Source organism: Chelmon rostratus, chromosome 20 (genome assembly GCF_017976325.1).
Source record: "Chelmon rostratus isolate fCheRos1 chromosome 20, fCheRos1.pri, whole genome shotgun sequence".
In the NCBI taxonomy this organism is placed as follows: domain Eukaryota; kingdom Metazoa; phylum Chordata; class Actinopteri; order Chaetodontiformes; family Chaetodontidae; genus Chelmon; species Chelmon rostratus.
In genome coordinates, this window is record NC_055677.1 from 17530331 (window position 1) to 17547221 (window position 16891).

At 40.2% G+C, this 16891-nt stretch overlaps 1 protein-coding gene and 1 pseudogene across 1 annotated transcript in view; both read right to left on the bottom strand.

Moving 5' to 3' along the window:
• Window positions 1-12915, bottom strand: part of LOC121624116 (2-lysophosphatidate phosphatase PLPPR4) — a 35575-nt gene extending 22660 nt beyond the window's left edge. Inside the window, exon 1 of the mRNA XM_041961731.1 lies at window positions 12844-12915. Coding sequence (XP_041817665.1) covers window positions 12844-12915 — 72 coding nt within the window. The remainder of the gene's footprint in view (window positions 1-12843) is intronic.
• Window positions 12916-14820: 1905 nt separating this feature from the next.
• On the bottom strand, window positions 14821-14965 carry LOC121624321 (annotated as a pseudogene).
• Between the last annotated feature and the right edge of the window lie 1926 nt (window positions 14966-16891).

Consider the following 16891-nt stretch of genomic DNA (forward strand, 5'->3'; position numbering starts at 1 on the left):
GATCATGCAACACGAGAATCCACCTTGCCAGGCTTCAAGTTATCCGCTTGTGGCTCAACCACAGCGGTTCGAATCAATCAGTGCACTATAAGGAACTACTGGCAGCTACGGTTGGGCATGGTTTAGATGTGATGACTGTCCATTTGAAAACAACAATGGCGGCTCCTTAAGAGGTTAGCATAGATGCTGCTGTAGCATCAGTTATATCAGAAATAGAGCGAATGTCTTCATTGAAAGAGGAGCAAAGAACGGCACTGAAGGTTTTTATCAATTTTTTCGCTCATCCCCTGAATGGTTTCAGCAAAAGTTCTGCTCTCCCACTATGTCATGTGATGGCCAGATAGTGCATCCATTCACTGTTTAAAGTGCCTTCACTTTTACAAATTGTTTTCATGGATCAAGACAGACATGAAGAAAAAGTCAGAAGTTTCAGTGCCTAAAAAACTTTTTCCAATACGTGTTTCAGTGACAAGGCTTCCTCTGTCAATTTTTGGTTAATATATTTTAAAGGCACTGTCCTAGCTCCTATATTATAACACACACTCAAGTATATAAGTATAACCACAAATCTCAGAGCAAATTAAAACATGTGGAAGATATGTAGCTTGGTCACGATAACATTAATGATTATATTGGGCTAGATTACATAACATCATGTGTTGACCTGGCAGTCAATGAACAAGAATGCTGGAAGACGTCCAATGTTGCCTGGATGTTGATTGTTAAAAGAACAATCATGTAACAACTAATGCCTGTTGGGCTTTGTTACGCAGGAAAAGGACGTTTGTAACCTGAACCTAGTACACTAATCTTTACTAAAGAAAACAGCTTGTCATTACTTCTGTGAACAGAGCAGCAAAAGAAAGAAGAGTGGAGAGAGATCTAACAATTTCCTTTAGTAAGAAATGACATGTTGTGTTTTTATCGATCCTTTAAAGACATGTAGTGCGTCATGTTTTAGATCTTGAATGGATAGATAAATGCATGAAACAACATGCATGCAGGAAGCATCTTGCTTGCGAAACTAGCTCAAGCAGCCCTCGCTGTCAGCCTCCCTCACCTCTCGTCCAGCGCTTCAGCTTGTGGAAATGAGAAATATAGGTCAGCAGCATTGGCGCTCGCACCGCACACGCTCCGCAGAGGAATACTGTACTCCCCGGACTTCAAAGAAGATTCCTGCAGGATATTTTATGTCACATCCTGTTCATTTGAAAGTGCGGTGTGATTTGCTCAGGCCAGTAGCAGCTAATCGTATTTGACACGCTTCAGCGTCTCCACACATGCTTAGTATTCCTTTAATTTAATGGTGAAATTAACCAGTGTACAGAAAGTAAGTCGCTCACCATCTCATCAAGATTTATGCATGTTCTGTTCAAATCACCGCAAACAACATTCAACTGTCAGTAACGATTTCCTACAGAAAATAGGGTATCAAGCATAATATGAATAAATCATGCACGTTGCACAGACTGTCTCTTGTCCTAATAGCGGCTGTGCCTTCAGATTGTGATGTCTTCATTAGGCCTGTCTGTCCAACAGGTAGTGGTGGATTTGGTGTGGATCGTCCCTGAAGCAGGATTCATCATGATTTGATGACCTCTTGACCTTTGGCCGACATGACATCTATTAAACTAAAGGTATACACTGATGCTCCCCAGAGAATGAGCCTCATTTTTGCTGACCTCCCAATCATTTGTAAGCTAAACTTCCTATTTGTGTTTCTTTACGTCTAGGATCCTTTGCCTGTAAAACCATAGATACCACTTATCAGAAGGTCAGTGGTTTGATCGCTGGACTCGGCAGTCTACGTGTTGAAGTATCCTTGGGTACTTGGGCAGGATACTGAACCCCAAGTTGCTCCTGATGCTGTGCACCAGTGTGTGAATCTGTTAATGTTCGTAATGAGCAGGTGGCCTAGCTACCATGTGTGAATGGGTGAAAGCAGGCTAGTGCTGTAAAGCACTTTGAGTGGTCGGCAGACTAGAAAAGCGCTATATAAATACAGTCCATTTACCATGAAGTACACTTACTTCATTGGGTGTTTAAATCTCGATAAGCGTACAACACCCCTCTGAAGGTTTTCCTCACGATAATCCTCTACTGGCTCTCATGTGGTCCTGGCTGCCCCTCAGTGATTACAGAGATGAGAGTACAGAAACGAGACAGTGCAGTTTGAATAATAGATGTGTAAAAATGGAAAGCAGCCTCCAGTGGGCTTCGGCTGGCAGTTATTTTTGGTGGGTGCTGGGCCAACAGCACTAACAGTCATTGGGTTGAGTGGTAAGTAGTCTCTAAGTAGAAAATTGAATGTGTTATGAATTGGAATTAGACCCACGTAAATCTGGATAAAATGGAAGGAAATATGCCCCTACTGTTGCTGAAAAGTTATTTAAAAGAATTAATTCATTGCAAACATGCACTATTTAAAACTGAACTAGCCAACTAGGTAAACTGAAAATCTGATCATATATAGAAAAGCATCAGTATTTATTTATCCTGATTTCAGCTGATATGAATGAGAAAGAAAAGCTCTAATGTTTGATTCCAGCTTTATACACTGAGAACTCAGGCAGGTTGGATTCAATCTGGCATTAGTCAGTTTTTCAGTTGTTATGAGTGTAGAAGTCCTGGGGCAGTAAAGGAGTCTACCTGGTGTGCCTTGTCTGCTTCAGATACAGCAGTATAAGAGCATAACTTTATTTGGCCTGCACCTATCAATGGATCCAACATTAACACCTGCCAAGCACCAAATGTGGGTAGATTTTCCATTTGTGAAGTAAATCTCAGAAGGCTAGCCACCATATAAATAGGTATGTAATAAAAGTTATTATTAGTAGTATAGCTGCTTTGTTGTCTGTGTTGGTGCTTGTTCATTTAAGCACACATGGAGACATGGTGGGACTTTATGATGCATTCAGGTGGGCCTCATAAACTCATATATCGCTTTGTACAGCAAAGCACATGGGTGGCAACAGGAACTTCATAGTGCATTCAAGTGCACACGTAAATGCGAAAAATCTATACTTGACTGGCCATGAAAGTTCTTCAAAAGAGGAAAGTTTATTTTCTTTCCTTTGTTGGAATGCATACAGTGCTCAAAAAATTTATTAGACCACAACAAAGTGTAAGGTGTTTACCACCTCTGCCCTAAATTAACAGTATTGCTGATGACCAAAATACTTTTTTTATGTTTCTGTAATGGTTTATCCACCAGTATGTGCAAGCTCTTTAATCAAAACGATGTCTGTAATGTTAAAACATAATTATTGTTTTTATCCATGAATTTTCGCATTTACATTTTTTGATTGAGATGCCAAATTACAGTTATTTACTTGATTCCTGCTTTAGTGTTGTATTTTATTCTTGATTAATTTCTTTTAAGATTACAGAATTCCAGTGCGCTGGCTCAAATTTGGGTATAAAAACATTAATTCACTCCTGTTCAAAATGGTGACACGTAAGGAACTCACTGAGAAAGAAAGAGTCCGAATTAAAGCACTTCATTATGCTGGAAGGTCTTTGAGACAAACAGGGCAAGACATAAAGCGTTCTCACAGTGTGGTCAAGTATGCCTTGGACTCGATTGCAGAGATTGATACTTCGCATGCATCAAGGAAGAGGCCGAAAATGAAAGCTGACTGAAGCGGATGTCAGGCACCTCAAGATTTCAGCTACTATGACCACTGCTGATCTTCAGGCAGAGATTAATGCTTCTAGATCAGAATCTGAGAAAGTCTCCAGAGTGACCACAAGCAGACGACTGAAGGAACAAGGCTTAAAGGGACGAATAGCTGCTAAGAAGCCACTATTGAGGCCTGTAAACATCCAAAAATGCCTAAAATTTGCCAGGGAGCACAAACACTGGACTGCAGATGACTGAAAGAATGTACTCTGGACAATCACCCCAAGCACACTGCAAAGCTGTGCAGAGACTACTTGACCAAGAAAAAGGAATCTGGAGTACTGGAACTGATGGACCGGCCAAGTCAGAGTCTGGACTTGAATCCTATTAAACAGATCTGGGATTTATTGAATTCAAAAATAGAAAAAACAGTGACAGCAAGGATGCAAGCTGTTATCAGGGCCAAAGGAGGTCATACAAAACATTAAGATTTTTGGTTAATACTGTATATGTGAATAATGACTCTTGTTCCAGTTTCCAAGTTATTGACAGATTTCTAAAACACCTAATAAACGTCTAATAAATCAGTTAAGCACTGCATGTATACATGGACTGATTTAAAAAATTTAATTCAAAACAAAAAAGATCAAATTGTTATCAACATCCTAAAAGATACTATTGTACAAATTGTCCATAAGTACATCTGTCATAATTTTCAAATTAATCAACTGCAATGTTGTTGAATAATTAAATACTAAATATGCATTCACTTTGGCCGGTCCAAAATATGCTCAGCCTGTGGATTTTCTATCCGCCAATACCTGTGACTGGTAAGTCAAAAAGTGAATTTCAGACACATGCATTTGCAACATACTTGCAAACATTTGGGCAATCAGATAAACCCCCATCTGGCCCTCACCTACAATCAAATTAAATGGTGTCAATTTGGGGGTGACTACTAATAAATATGTTCATGATAATAATTTTCATTTCTTTATTCAGTGAGCATAGGCTATTCAATATTTCTGTCTAAGTTAGGGGTATACCTATTAAAGCAGAAAGACATAGGAACTATGTATGGACCCAGCCCAGTCCCAGCAGGGAGGATATTAATGTATCCAGAAAATGCACACGTCTAATGTTACCGGAGCTGACAGCAGCCCACTGGCCAGACTACAGGAGGTAACTTCCGAGTTGTCTGAGAATCATGAAGCTTGTCTATTACTGACATATGACATTGAAATTGAAGACTTAATAGTCTCTTCGCATAATCCTCTTTTATTGGATCATCATTTAATTACTTTCAAATTCCTATTACCAGATAGTGGTGTAGCTAACAGAGGACTGATAACAAAACAGAAGAGGTTAGCTCCTTGGTATACCCCCAAACCTGCAAATTAAAGCAAACATCGCGAAAACGCGTTCCACCAATTTGGAAGTATTTCATCTCGCCTGGCAAGACAGTCTTAAAACATACAATAAAGCCCTCCGCAGTGCCAGAGCAGCATATTAATCTTCACTAATAGAGCACTGTACCCAGCTGACAGAGAGTCATAATTCCATTGAACCATGTATTCCCTTAAGCCTCAGTAGTAATGACTTCATGTGCTTCTTTAATGATAAAATTCTTACTATTAGAGGCAGAATTCATCACCTCCTGCCCTCAATAGTTGCTGATTTATCTTCAAATACAGAAACCATCGTAGCTATGAAACCCTCACCCACTACCAACTAATCTCAACAATTTCTTCATCAAAATCATCATCTTGTATTTTCGACCCCCCTCCCGACCAAGCTGCTTGAAGACGTTTTACCCTTAATTGTTTTGACTTTATTAGATTTGATCAACCTGTTTCTATCAACGGGCTACGTACCACAGTCCTTTAAAGTAGATGTAATAAAACCTCTTCTTAAAAAGCCGACTCTTGACCCAGGGGTTTTGGCCAACTATAGACCTGTATCTAACCTCCCCTTTCTGTCTGAAGTCCTTGAGAAAACAGTTGCCAGTCAGCTGCATGTTATGACTTTCTACATAACAATAGTTTATTTGAAGATTTCCAGTCAGGATAGCACAGAGACAGCACTGGTTAAATTCACAAATGGCCTAATTGCAGCAGACATTGTCTCTGTGCTCGTCCTGTTCGATCTCTATGCTGCATTTGACACCATTGACCATGGTATCCTATTTCAGACTGGAACACTTCATTGGCATAAAGGGAACTGCAATACGCTAGTTTAAATCCTACTTTTGATTCAATTTCAATTTGATTTCAATTTGTACAAGTTAATGATGACTCCTCTGTGTACGCTAAAGCCAGACATGGAGTTCTGCAGGGTTCCATGCTTGGACCGATCCTATTCACTCTAAATATGCTTCCTCTAGGCAACATAATCAGGAAAGTCCTGGATGACCTGCAATTTTTTGTTACTAAGTTCAGACAAAACTGAAGTTATACTACTTGGGCCTAAACAACTTGGAAACTCACTCGCTGATGATATAACAACTATGGATGGCCTCTGAAATGTAGTGGGGTAAAATTATAAAGCAACAGAATGAAAACAAGGAAAGTACAAGCACCTCAAATTTGTACTTAAGAGCAGTGCCTGAGTACTTATTATGCTAATTATAGTTCATGACTGGCCATGTCAAATACAAAGTGGAAAGGGCTTATGATGCACAAAAAAAGAACAAACAAGCTGAGCAAAACATGAACATACAGTAAGCAGCTATTGACAGGATTCAGTGCTCTGCCCCAGGCTGAAATACTGAATATCTGCCATCATTTGCAGCAAATCAGATGCTTCTGACTCTAATGTTACTATTAGTTGGCTATTATTAGTGAGTGACTGGTTTTTCTCACTGATCGACTGTTTGACTGACTGCTGTAGCTGGCTGATCTTACAGACAGTGATGAATCTACTGAAGAACAAACAACACAGTCAGAATGAAGGAATGTCAGTGATAAACCACAGAGCACAATGTGTTAGTATTCCTTACGCTCCCTTTCTCCGAAAAGCCTCGGCTCCTCTGGGAGAGTTCAGCTCAGCAGAGATGCTCCATTGCCCCACATCTGCTAACACTCACTGCCAGCCAGCTCTCTGTGTCTCATCCTCTTTGTCTCGCCTTCATTACCTCAGTTTCTGTCACACGCAACGACTCTATCTGTGTCACATATTGTGCTGTTCTATCTTGCTATCAGCCTCTTCTCGTTCATGCTGGCTGGATCTCTGGCAATGTCCTTCCTTTCTCCCCCTGTTTATCTGCCAGTACTCAGATCATCTGATAGGGATTTTCAAAGCCTGATAAGATGGTGAAAGTCTCATATCAAAACTGCAAATGACAAGCATTGCATAAGCCAGACTGCATCTTGCAGGTTTTCACCTCAAGATTTGACTCTGGAGAGCCTTTAATAAATTCAACCAGGTCAGACATATACAGGCTCAATCACCACACTATGAGAGGAGTTTATATGATGTTCAGTCCAAGGCTTAACATTATGGTTGTGTTCTCTGAATATTCTTAATAGCATCAAATGTGGGATAAAACTTTGTTGCACATTTTCTTTTTACACACAACTGGGGTTATTGAAAATGCAGAAACATTTGATGTGAATAGTTGCAATAAAGACTTTGACTTGACATCTTCAGGTTCCTCTGACAGCAAACAGGTGCTTGCAACAGCATCAAAGTCACTTTGTATAGCCATCTCAATTATGGGTCATACTTTGGTTGTCGGTTGTTTGCAGGAACATCCTAACCAATAGGTAAAACAATTAAATATCTACAACAGTAAATATGATTGTGCTGCTCTTCAGAAAAGTGGAATACAACCAAATCTAAGGCATGCATGTTGCTTGGATCACCATAGTAACCAACATGGAGTGTACCAAAACCTAAAGCCAATACTGCTCGTGAGGAACAGGACTTCTGAAATTTTTACTGACATTAAAACATATCAGTGGGTTCACAAATAATCCTCACTCAGACAGAGAAATGTGATGTTGCCAAGCACTGTACAGTGCATAAAGAATTACTCAAATACAATGTTTACCTGCATTTCACTCTCATTTCAGTTTCTAGACTGTGTTAAACGGCAAGAAATATTCTGTCCTCACCAATATGGTTCTGATTAACCTCACTGAATCTTTCCTAATGACAGCAGTGTAATTACCTACTGAATGGAGCTGGGAATGCTGAGGATACCTTTGTTTTGGTTACTTACTGTCATGATGTTAAGCGGTTGATGCTGGAATTGCCATTATTTTGTACCTTTCACACTGATCCTGGAATTCCCTGGAGAGTTCCAGTTATTGGTTGTTTTTGTTAAGCTATTTGTATTTGAGAATGGAAAAGTCATCGTGCCTCCTGCAAGAACCACTCATATGAATTTATTTGTTCTTTAGAGGCATGTGTGAGTAATTTTCTCATATTTAGAATATTCTCTTAGGGATGAACAAAACTGACTCATGGACCAGATCCATTGTTTGTCATGAACAGATAGTCTGCCTTTCTCCAAAGGGGAAAAAACACTTTTGTGACTGATTATAAGCCACAATCTGAAGGAATGATCATAAATGTGTCACCAACTACTTTCTTTTTTAATAATATGAATATATGAATACATTTCCTCTGTGCTACAGCTGCTGATCTGGCATTTTTCTTTTGTTCTAGCCTTACATAGTTTATAATGATTTTTCATGTGATTTGCTTTTTCTCTGTAAAGGATTTGACTTGAAAAGTGCAAACTCGACTCAACTCACTTTTGGTACCAGCTAGAGCTGTCAAAATTAGTCAGAAAAAACATTCAGTTAGTCCTTCTAAACAAAACAAAAGGTAGGTTTGAACCATTTGAATATCTGTTTTTGTGCATTATTTTCATAAGAGGGCAAATCAATAAGACACATGCTTCTTGTATATTATTTCATTATAAAGATCTGAAGATCTACATACCTACACATCTTAAAATAAACAAATAAAACAACGCCCTCTACTGTTCTGTTAAATTATTTGCTTGTTTTAGCTTGACCTACATTTCATTTTCAATCAATGACAGTGACGTTGTGAGCAGAGTTTCAGCTGGTGCCGGTCCACGTGTCCTGGGAGACTTCGATGTGCCAGACAAATGGGAGGAATTCCGATCAAATATTATCTGATTATGTTCTTGTGTCCAAGTTACTAATGAAGACAACATTTTTTTTTAAATTGGTTCAGTTTTGAACGAGAGGGCTGCAGCCAGCAGGCTGTAATCCATCCAGGTGTCCGCATAGCTACAATGTGCATCCACTATAAGTATTTGCCACTGACAGGCTCAGATTGTTATTCTGTGTTTGACAGCATTATATGGATTTAGACTATTCCTGGACAACCCTAGCACCAGGTACTTTACTCTACTTTGCTTTCCGCTGCAGATATTACCCCCACAATGTTTGCAGGATTCTTAGCTCCCTTCACTTTTCCAGCAGTTGGGAAACGACACACAGGAGTGAGTGATGATTAAAGTGATGATTCTCTGACCAATCAGTCGTCTGCAGCGTTTTCAAGTCACCTTTTAGTCTCGGCTCAGCTCACTTGGAACCTTGACTGAGGTGATACCAAAAAAGGACCTGGCACCAGGTTTGATCCTGAATGGAAAACCAAAAACATGTGAGTGAACTTGAGCCGAGATGAGCCATACCATGCAGTGGGAACATGGCTTTAGTCTCTAGCTAGGGTCAAGTTCCAAAAAAGCCTAGATCAAACAACTCCCATCACTGTGACATCATCAGGGTTATTTTTTCACACTTGGCAAAGCTCCTCCAGAGCCACAGCAGACATACACGTGTTTCCTGCTGAGGTGTACTCCTCACAACCCATAAACTGATTTTTGTTTAAAGGGAGGTAAAAATTTTTTGGCAAGTGTCACTTGACTCTTTAGCAGGCCTACTTTACAATTTACCACGTTTCTTTAGCTTGAAATATGGTTGTAGTTTAGCATGTTAAAATGGCCGTGCAATGATGTGTTATGGATGTGATACACACATCTTTAAAAGGGTGTGCTGAACAAATTTATTTTTGTTATTATCTGTCATACCATGTCATATATTTATTTAATAATAATGTCTGACTCTTCTTTGCTTTTGATATCAAAATTGAGGGCTCTTCATTTTATATGCTGAAGATACCAGTATTTCCCTTACAGATAAAGACGAACATGGGTTGATAACCCGTGTTAACAATGTTCTTGATGGATATTGCTTATACAAGGCTAAAATTAGAGCCCTGTCACATCATATTTGCCCTACTCTCATGGCTAAGAATGCACTTGAATATGTAGAATGCTAGCTAATTCTAGCTGGAATGCTCATACTCAACATCAATGAACTTCCAAGAGGTACTTTTGTATTTCAGTTTCATAATAATTCGCTTCCCATTTCCTTTCACACAGTCTTTGTAACTAGGTCTCCAATCCGCTGTTGTCACATAAGATCTGTTGATATATATATAGAGTCATTTGTACAGAACTAGCCATGGCCAGTTTTCAGTTAGTAACAGAGGTCCAGTCATATGGAACTGCTTTTCTGCTTCACTTCACACTCACTCGTCATGTTTTGATTTAAAAAAAAACAAACAAAACAACTTCTCTTGAAGTAGTTCAGCAGTGTGTAAATGAGGTGTGATAACAGGGTGTGGAGGCAGTACAAATATTTGTTTTTGCAATCCTTGGTTTTATCTCTTTTCTCCTTCTTTTCATTTCCACTATTTCTTATTTGAAAATTGTTTTCTCTCTTTAGTTTTTTTTTTTTTATTACTTGCATCTGTAAATTTGTGGCAAGCCAGCACAGCTCTCTTTAATCTCAGTGTTTGCTGTGTTCCTTTTACAAGCCATCAGGGTTTTTTCAATCCACCTGTGCATTTTGTCTCGTAACATAGTTAACAGCAGTTAACACTATTCATGTCAATCTAATGATGTGTTAATATGCTGATTAAGGTTTTTATTTCTGTTATTCAACTTGCATAGTTGCATCAATATCATTCACACTTTTATCCAGTTTGTGGGCATTGATGCAGCTGTGTAGCTACAGGTACTTACTGTATGTAAGTGGGCAGATGACCCCCATCTAACAGAGGAAACAGCCTTTAATCATGCTGTGTTCAAGTGATAAAAGAGTTATCAGAATTACCATCTTACAATTTGTAAATAATCTTCACATTAACATCAAAGTTGTAATTCCAACAAGAAACTATATTTATTCTAAAAACTCTGTTCCATAATGGTGCATCATTATATGAAAGTGCATGAAAACCAAACCGAACACCTCATGTCAGTTTAAGTCTATTGTTTAAGATAGTTAAACCCAAATTTAATAAAGCTATAAATTCAATGCACTATGCATTGAACTTCAAGCTTTATTAATTTTTTATTTAATTTTAACCATCACATGACCAAATCTGCAATCACACAACCGTCTAGGGTTGTCCGATGACGTGAACGGGAATCTTTCCTGTCTCTACCATCCATTCCACATGGCAATTACATTTAGGTCTGTGTGAGATCTCCTTTTTTCTCACTCTAAAGCTATCAGCGTTAAAAATGCGTACGGCAGGCGAATAGCCATGAGTTCTGATAGCAGAGGAAAAGGGGGGGGGGGATACATCATGATTGGCACGCTCTGATGTCTCCTCCATGTCAATTGTGGGACATGGCAGTCACAGCTGACAGGAGAGCAGGATTGGATTGAGCTGGGCCACCACCTTCGCTCTCTGCAAACCGGCCACTGATACACACACTCAGGGAAGGAGCCTGAGTGGGCCTAATTATATGAAAAAGTGCTGTAGTTCACTGAGTAGAATTAACTTTCAGCACTGACCTAGTTTAAATGTTGCCTGCTGTTTGTAAAAATAGAGGCCAAGAAATCCCTCCGTGAACAGCAGCTTTAGCAATTTGTAAAGCTGCCGTCTGACTTTTCTTGTTCATTGTAGCTGTAGTGAGAGCGCATTGAAATGTAAATGAAAGATTCTGACAACAAAACCAAATCAAGGGAATCCCCTGGCCAAGTCGCCACTGCCAGAGAAATCCATTGGAATGATGCAGTCATCCCAACAGCATCCATCATAACTGTATAATATATGATGCCAGTTTGATTAGAGAGCCACGGGCCACTGGTGAACTAGAGCATGCATAAAGTGCACAGCAGGGGAACGAGTGACAGTCACCACGAGCTGCATGCAATCTGTTCTTCACTGTTTGAAATTTCAAATCCATTTGACTTGTTCTTATTAAATGAGTTAACCTGATATACTTAAAATAAAACGTAAAAAATCATCATCGGGAGTCTGGTTGGCCCCATATTAAAAGACACTGTTGTCACTAAGGAATCCCCTCGTCCACATCTGTCATGGCTGCACTTCCCTGTCACCCCAGATTTGCACTTGACAGTGTGAGTCTGCTATTCTGTTTGTTTAAATGTCCTTGTCGTGTTTGCGTTATGCCTGTGCCGCACATAACGTTAACCTACTTAGCTGGATTGTGTGTAAAATCATTTGTTGATGTGGCAGCAATTTTCAGAATGCGCACTGCATCGCAAATATGATAGAAATGATCAAAATGCGCGTTTGAGTCTGTGATTACAAGGTCGTCTGTTGCATCTGTTGGAAAAGTTCATTAAAAAACTGAATTATACACACAAATAATGTGTGTGTGTGTGTGTGTGTGTGACGTTCATGTGTGCTTCCTTCCCTCAAGGGAGAGGATTACTCTGTAAGCATATATGTGAATATATACAGTAGGACTGTTACCGTGTCAGTACTTCAGTGCACGAACAGCCAATCTCAGGTTTTTGTGAGAAATACAAAAAGCAGCAATGCATTTCTTTCTAAAATAATCAATCCAGTCATTTCTCTACATTATGAGTACAGGTAGGCTACCAGAGGAATGATGTGACATATTCACGCTTCTGTTGGAGGAAAACCACCTCGACGCACTACATGCACATTGCCTTTACTGAATGCAGTGTTGCGTTTTAATAGTGCCTTCATTCTTTTTGACCTACATATTGAAATAGCGTCAGTCATGTTCAGCTGATCGTCATAGGAAGCCCATCTTTTATTGGGGTGATCTTTCGTAATGGATCTTTGGTGATAGGTGCGCACGACCACATCAGACTACACGCTCACTGAGCTGTAGTGTTGTCATATGGGGAGACAGACCGGCTCTGAAAGAGCAGCATGCAACATCAACCCACCTCTACAAAATAGAAACATGGCAGCAGGGTGACACTGTCTTTGGTCAGGATCCCCTTCACTCTCGCAGACATGGTCAGGCCTCCAAATATCCAAACTGATCCAAGATGTGACGACGGAAGAATGGCTGAGCTCTCCAGGCGTCCTGCCGGGATCAGGAGCGCTCCATGCCGCTGTGTGTAGCAGGATGCTCAGGACAACAGCCGGTCTGTATCCAGCCCAGACTCCCGATACCCAGACCTCCGCGGCCCCTTATCTCTGCTTGTCAGAGGCTCCGGGCTCGATTCTGAGCATGTCTCCGGATGAGCTGTCAGGTAGAGAACGGAGCCGCGCAGACAGAGGGAGCAGGAGGAGGAGGAGGAGGAGGAGGAGGAGCGAGGCGCAGGCGCACTGCTGACACGGACAATGGATGGATCAGACTGACTCTGTACGCAGAAGTGTCAGTTTCACACATTAGAAAAACAGAACAATTTTAGCAGTGCGCCTGCATCCTGTCAGCGCAGGATGGCACAGGATGGCGCACATGCAGGTGTCATGACATATTCTGACACGCTCCCACATCCGCAGGCCTCTGTCACGACCAGGTAATCTCATTTGTGTTGCACAGCCGTTATTCGTGATTAAAACAGGAGGATATTTGGCACGGAGGGTCCCCTCTGCGTTCCCCTCTCATTCAACAGTGTGGTCCGCAGCGCCACCACGCAGCCGCAAACAGGCCAATTTACGCAGAAATATTTTCTTTAGATCCACAACATTCACCACACTACTGTTTTAAGTATTTGCAAATTAATAGCTTCGTTCTTTTACTTGAAAACACCTTTTCATTATTCCTCCATTGAGAGCATTTGTTCTGATAATAGCATGTGGTCCAGTCCTGGTGTAGAAAGCAACCATATTCAGTCCATCACTTTATTCTGAGTCGTTTACAGGTGTGTTTCTATTTGATGCTGCTTCACTGTCACTATATTTCAGAGGCAGATATTATACCAGCAGGGCTATAGTTAAAGGATTAGCAGATTTAATTTTAGGGGGCTAAACCAGATTCTCTTGCAGTGTCGCTTCTTGGACAGCTTCCAGACAATATATGTTCATACATAGTGAACAGCTTTATACAGTTATACATTAACCAATGTCAAGTTAATACAATTAATTTTGAGACTTTTAAATTGAGAGCGATGCTGCAGTTCGTTGTAAGATAGTGTTTTGTTATTGCAGAGCTAGAAGGATGATTTTTTTATTCTATTCTACTATTAATGAATTTCAATCGTGCAAATCCAAGATCCAAGTTGAACAAACGCAAACTCCTGTGAATATCTGCTGGAGATCACACAAAAGAAGACATACAGCAACATGCAACATGCTTGAATTTGCCCTATTGTACAGGGCACAGCTGAGGTGAATGAGAGGCAGAGCGAATAGTCATGACTGTGTGATATGACCTTACAGTCACCTAAGGTACAATTTTGTTAACGTAAAATATTATCAAATATGTTTGGCGATGGCAATTGTTTCCACGACTAAGACAAGATGATGACGAGACGGCACAGATGTCATTAAACACTGACACACTTAAACTGTGACTGTATGAACTATATCTAGTTCAGTTTATAATAAATATCACTAGTATTTTGTAATATGCAAAAAGACGAGACTAAAATGTAGTTTACAAAATATGTAGCTTTGTAGGTCGATATGTGATTGTGAACAAATGACAGATACGGTCTCTTCTGTACAATATCTTTTGACTAACAAAGAAAAGCATGATTTGTATTGATACCAAAACCCTATTTTGACTTTCAACTTGCTGATTTCACTGGCAGTGTTAGCCAGTTGGCTAATTTTCAGCTGCAGTCTTTTGACAACATGATCTAAAACCAATTAAAAGACAGACAGACAGATAGATAGATAGATAGATAGATAGATAGATAGATAGATAGATACTTTATTAATCTCCAAAGAGAAATTTGCAAAAAAAAATTCAGGGGAGAGCGCGTACGCAGTCCCCCACTACCAGAAATTATGCAGTCGAGATTCCCACATTTGGGAAATTCGCAGGGGTCAGCACAGCCTCGCCCAGGGTGAACCACCTTCTTGATCATGATATCTCCCCTGCCAGGTAAGTATGAATATATATATATATATATATATATATATATATATATGGAAATCATGTAAAGCAACTAGAAGAAACAATGATGCAACAATACAATGATGCAACAATACAATGAGCACATCCACTATTCAGTGCATGCAGCCATTCGAAGCAGTGCAGCAGAGAACAGACAACCAACTGACAGTATCACTGACTTTTGGTAAGATATGATGATATATATGATGTGGTTTTATCAGTCTATGCAGTGTAGAACTGATCAGGAGTGCCTTAATGTGAATTGATTCTAATGCTGATCAGACTCCACATGTGAACATGGCATGTCACTATTAAACTAGCTGCATCTGAATTCAAAAACTATATACGATGCTATGTTAATATTTTGAACTTCAACATTTGTGTGTGCGTGCTGTTGTAATGAGAGAAACCATTATCATGTACAGTGTGAGGTTTAACATCTCAGCTTTGACACACTAGCTGCCTCCCAAGGTTTCTCCCATTGCTCTGTGACTGCTGGCCTTGTAAATGGACACCACATGCACAGTAAGTCGTTTGTGTGTGTGTGTGTGTGTGTGTGTGTGTGTGAATAAGACTCTTGTTACTGCTGCTGGAACAGCCACAGACAGGGGTAATGTTGCCTTCATGGTCCTCTCTAAGCTCCAATATCTAAAATCTCCAAGTCAAAAGATAACATGTTGCACATAAACTTTAGGTCAGACACATGTGTCTGGGAGCAAAATCAGAAAATACAAATATCTATTGTCAAATGTCATGTTGGGATGGAGTCAAAGGTAGGGAAGGTAATGTTTTTTAGCTCCACTACCTTCATTGGGCTCATCAGTGGAGATGAATCCACCCACAGGTGGGAGATTGACCGTCTGGTGACCTTTGGCCTCACGTCTAATCAGTGCGTTGCATCTATACCTAAAGCGTACATGGGCTCAAAAGCCAAAAATGATTTGTGCCAAAAAATAATCAGTTTTACAAACCGTGCACACCCACAACTGCAGCAATAACACTGACTGTGTCTGCCAGCCACTGAACGAACAGCACAGCCATGTTCACTGCAGCGATTATACACACAAAATCATATAACAACTAAAATTGTATTGAAATACGCACAGTTTTATGTGTATTTGTATTGACACTGTTCTGAGGTTCTTTAACACTATGTTATTTTGAATGTACTTAGCAAGAGTGTCAGGGGCAAAGAGGGCCTCTCCTCTGCGTTTCCATACAGATGCCTACAAGTTTGTTTTTATAGATCCAAAACTTTGCATAGGACATGGTTTACACTAATTCCAGGCCCCTTTTGTGCATACACAACAGTTATAAATTAGGCCCCTGGTGTGGACAAAAAACTGGGAGCTCAATGCTCTACAGTGGAAATTGTGGATTACAGAAAGAACCTGCATCCACCCACCCATGCCCGTCATCCTGTGTGACTCCCCAGTGGACTCTGTGGAGTCCGTCTGCTTCCTTGGCACCATCATCACTCAGGACCTTAAGCAGGGCCTGAACATAAGTTCACTGACCAAGAAAACATAACAAAGGATGCACTTGATGGTGCACATCTACACTGCCATCACTGAGTTCATCTGCACCTCCTCCATCACCACCTGGACATTGCTGCTACTGCCAAGAAGAAGGACAGACTGCTGTGCATCAGTCACTCTGCCGAAAAGGTGATTGGCTGCAATCTGCCATCCCTCCAGGACCTGTACGCCTCAGCTGAGCAGGAAAAATTGTGGCCTTTTCACACTCAGTCCCCTTCACCTGAACAGCTCTTACCATTTTTAAACAGATATGTTTACATATTTTTTCAAGTTAATTTGTATTTTATATTGAAGATTCTTAACATTCAGTACTTGTGAGTTTTTCCGTTTTCTTGCTGTTTATTGTAACCATGATGCATCAAAATACCGAAGCAAATTCCTTGT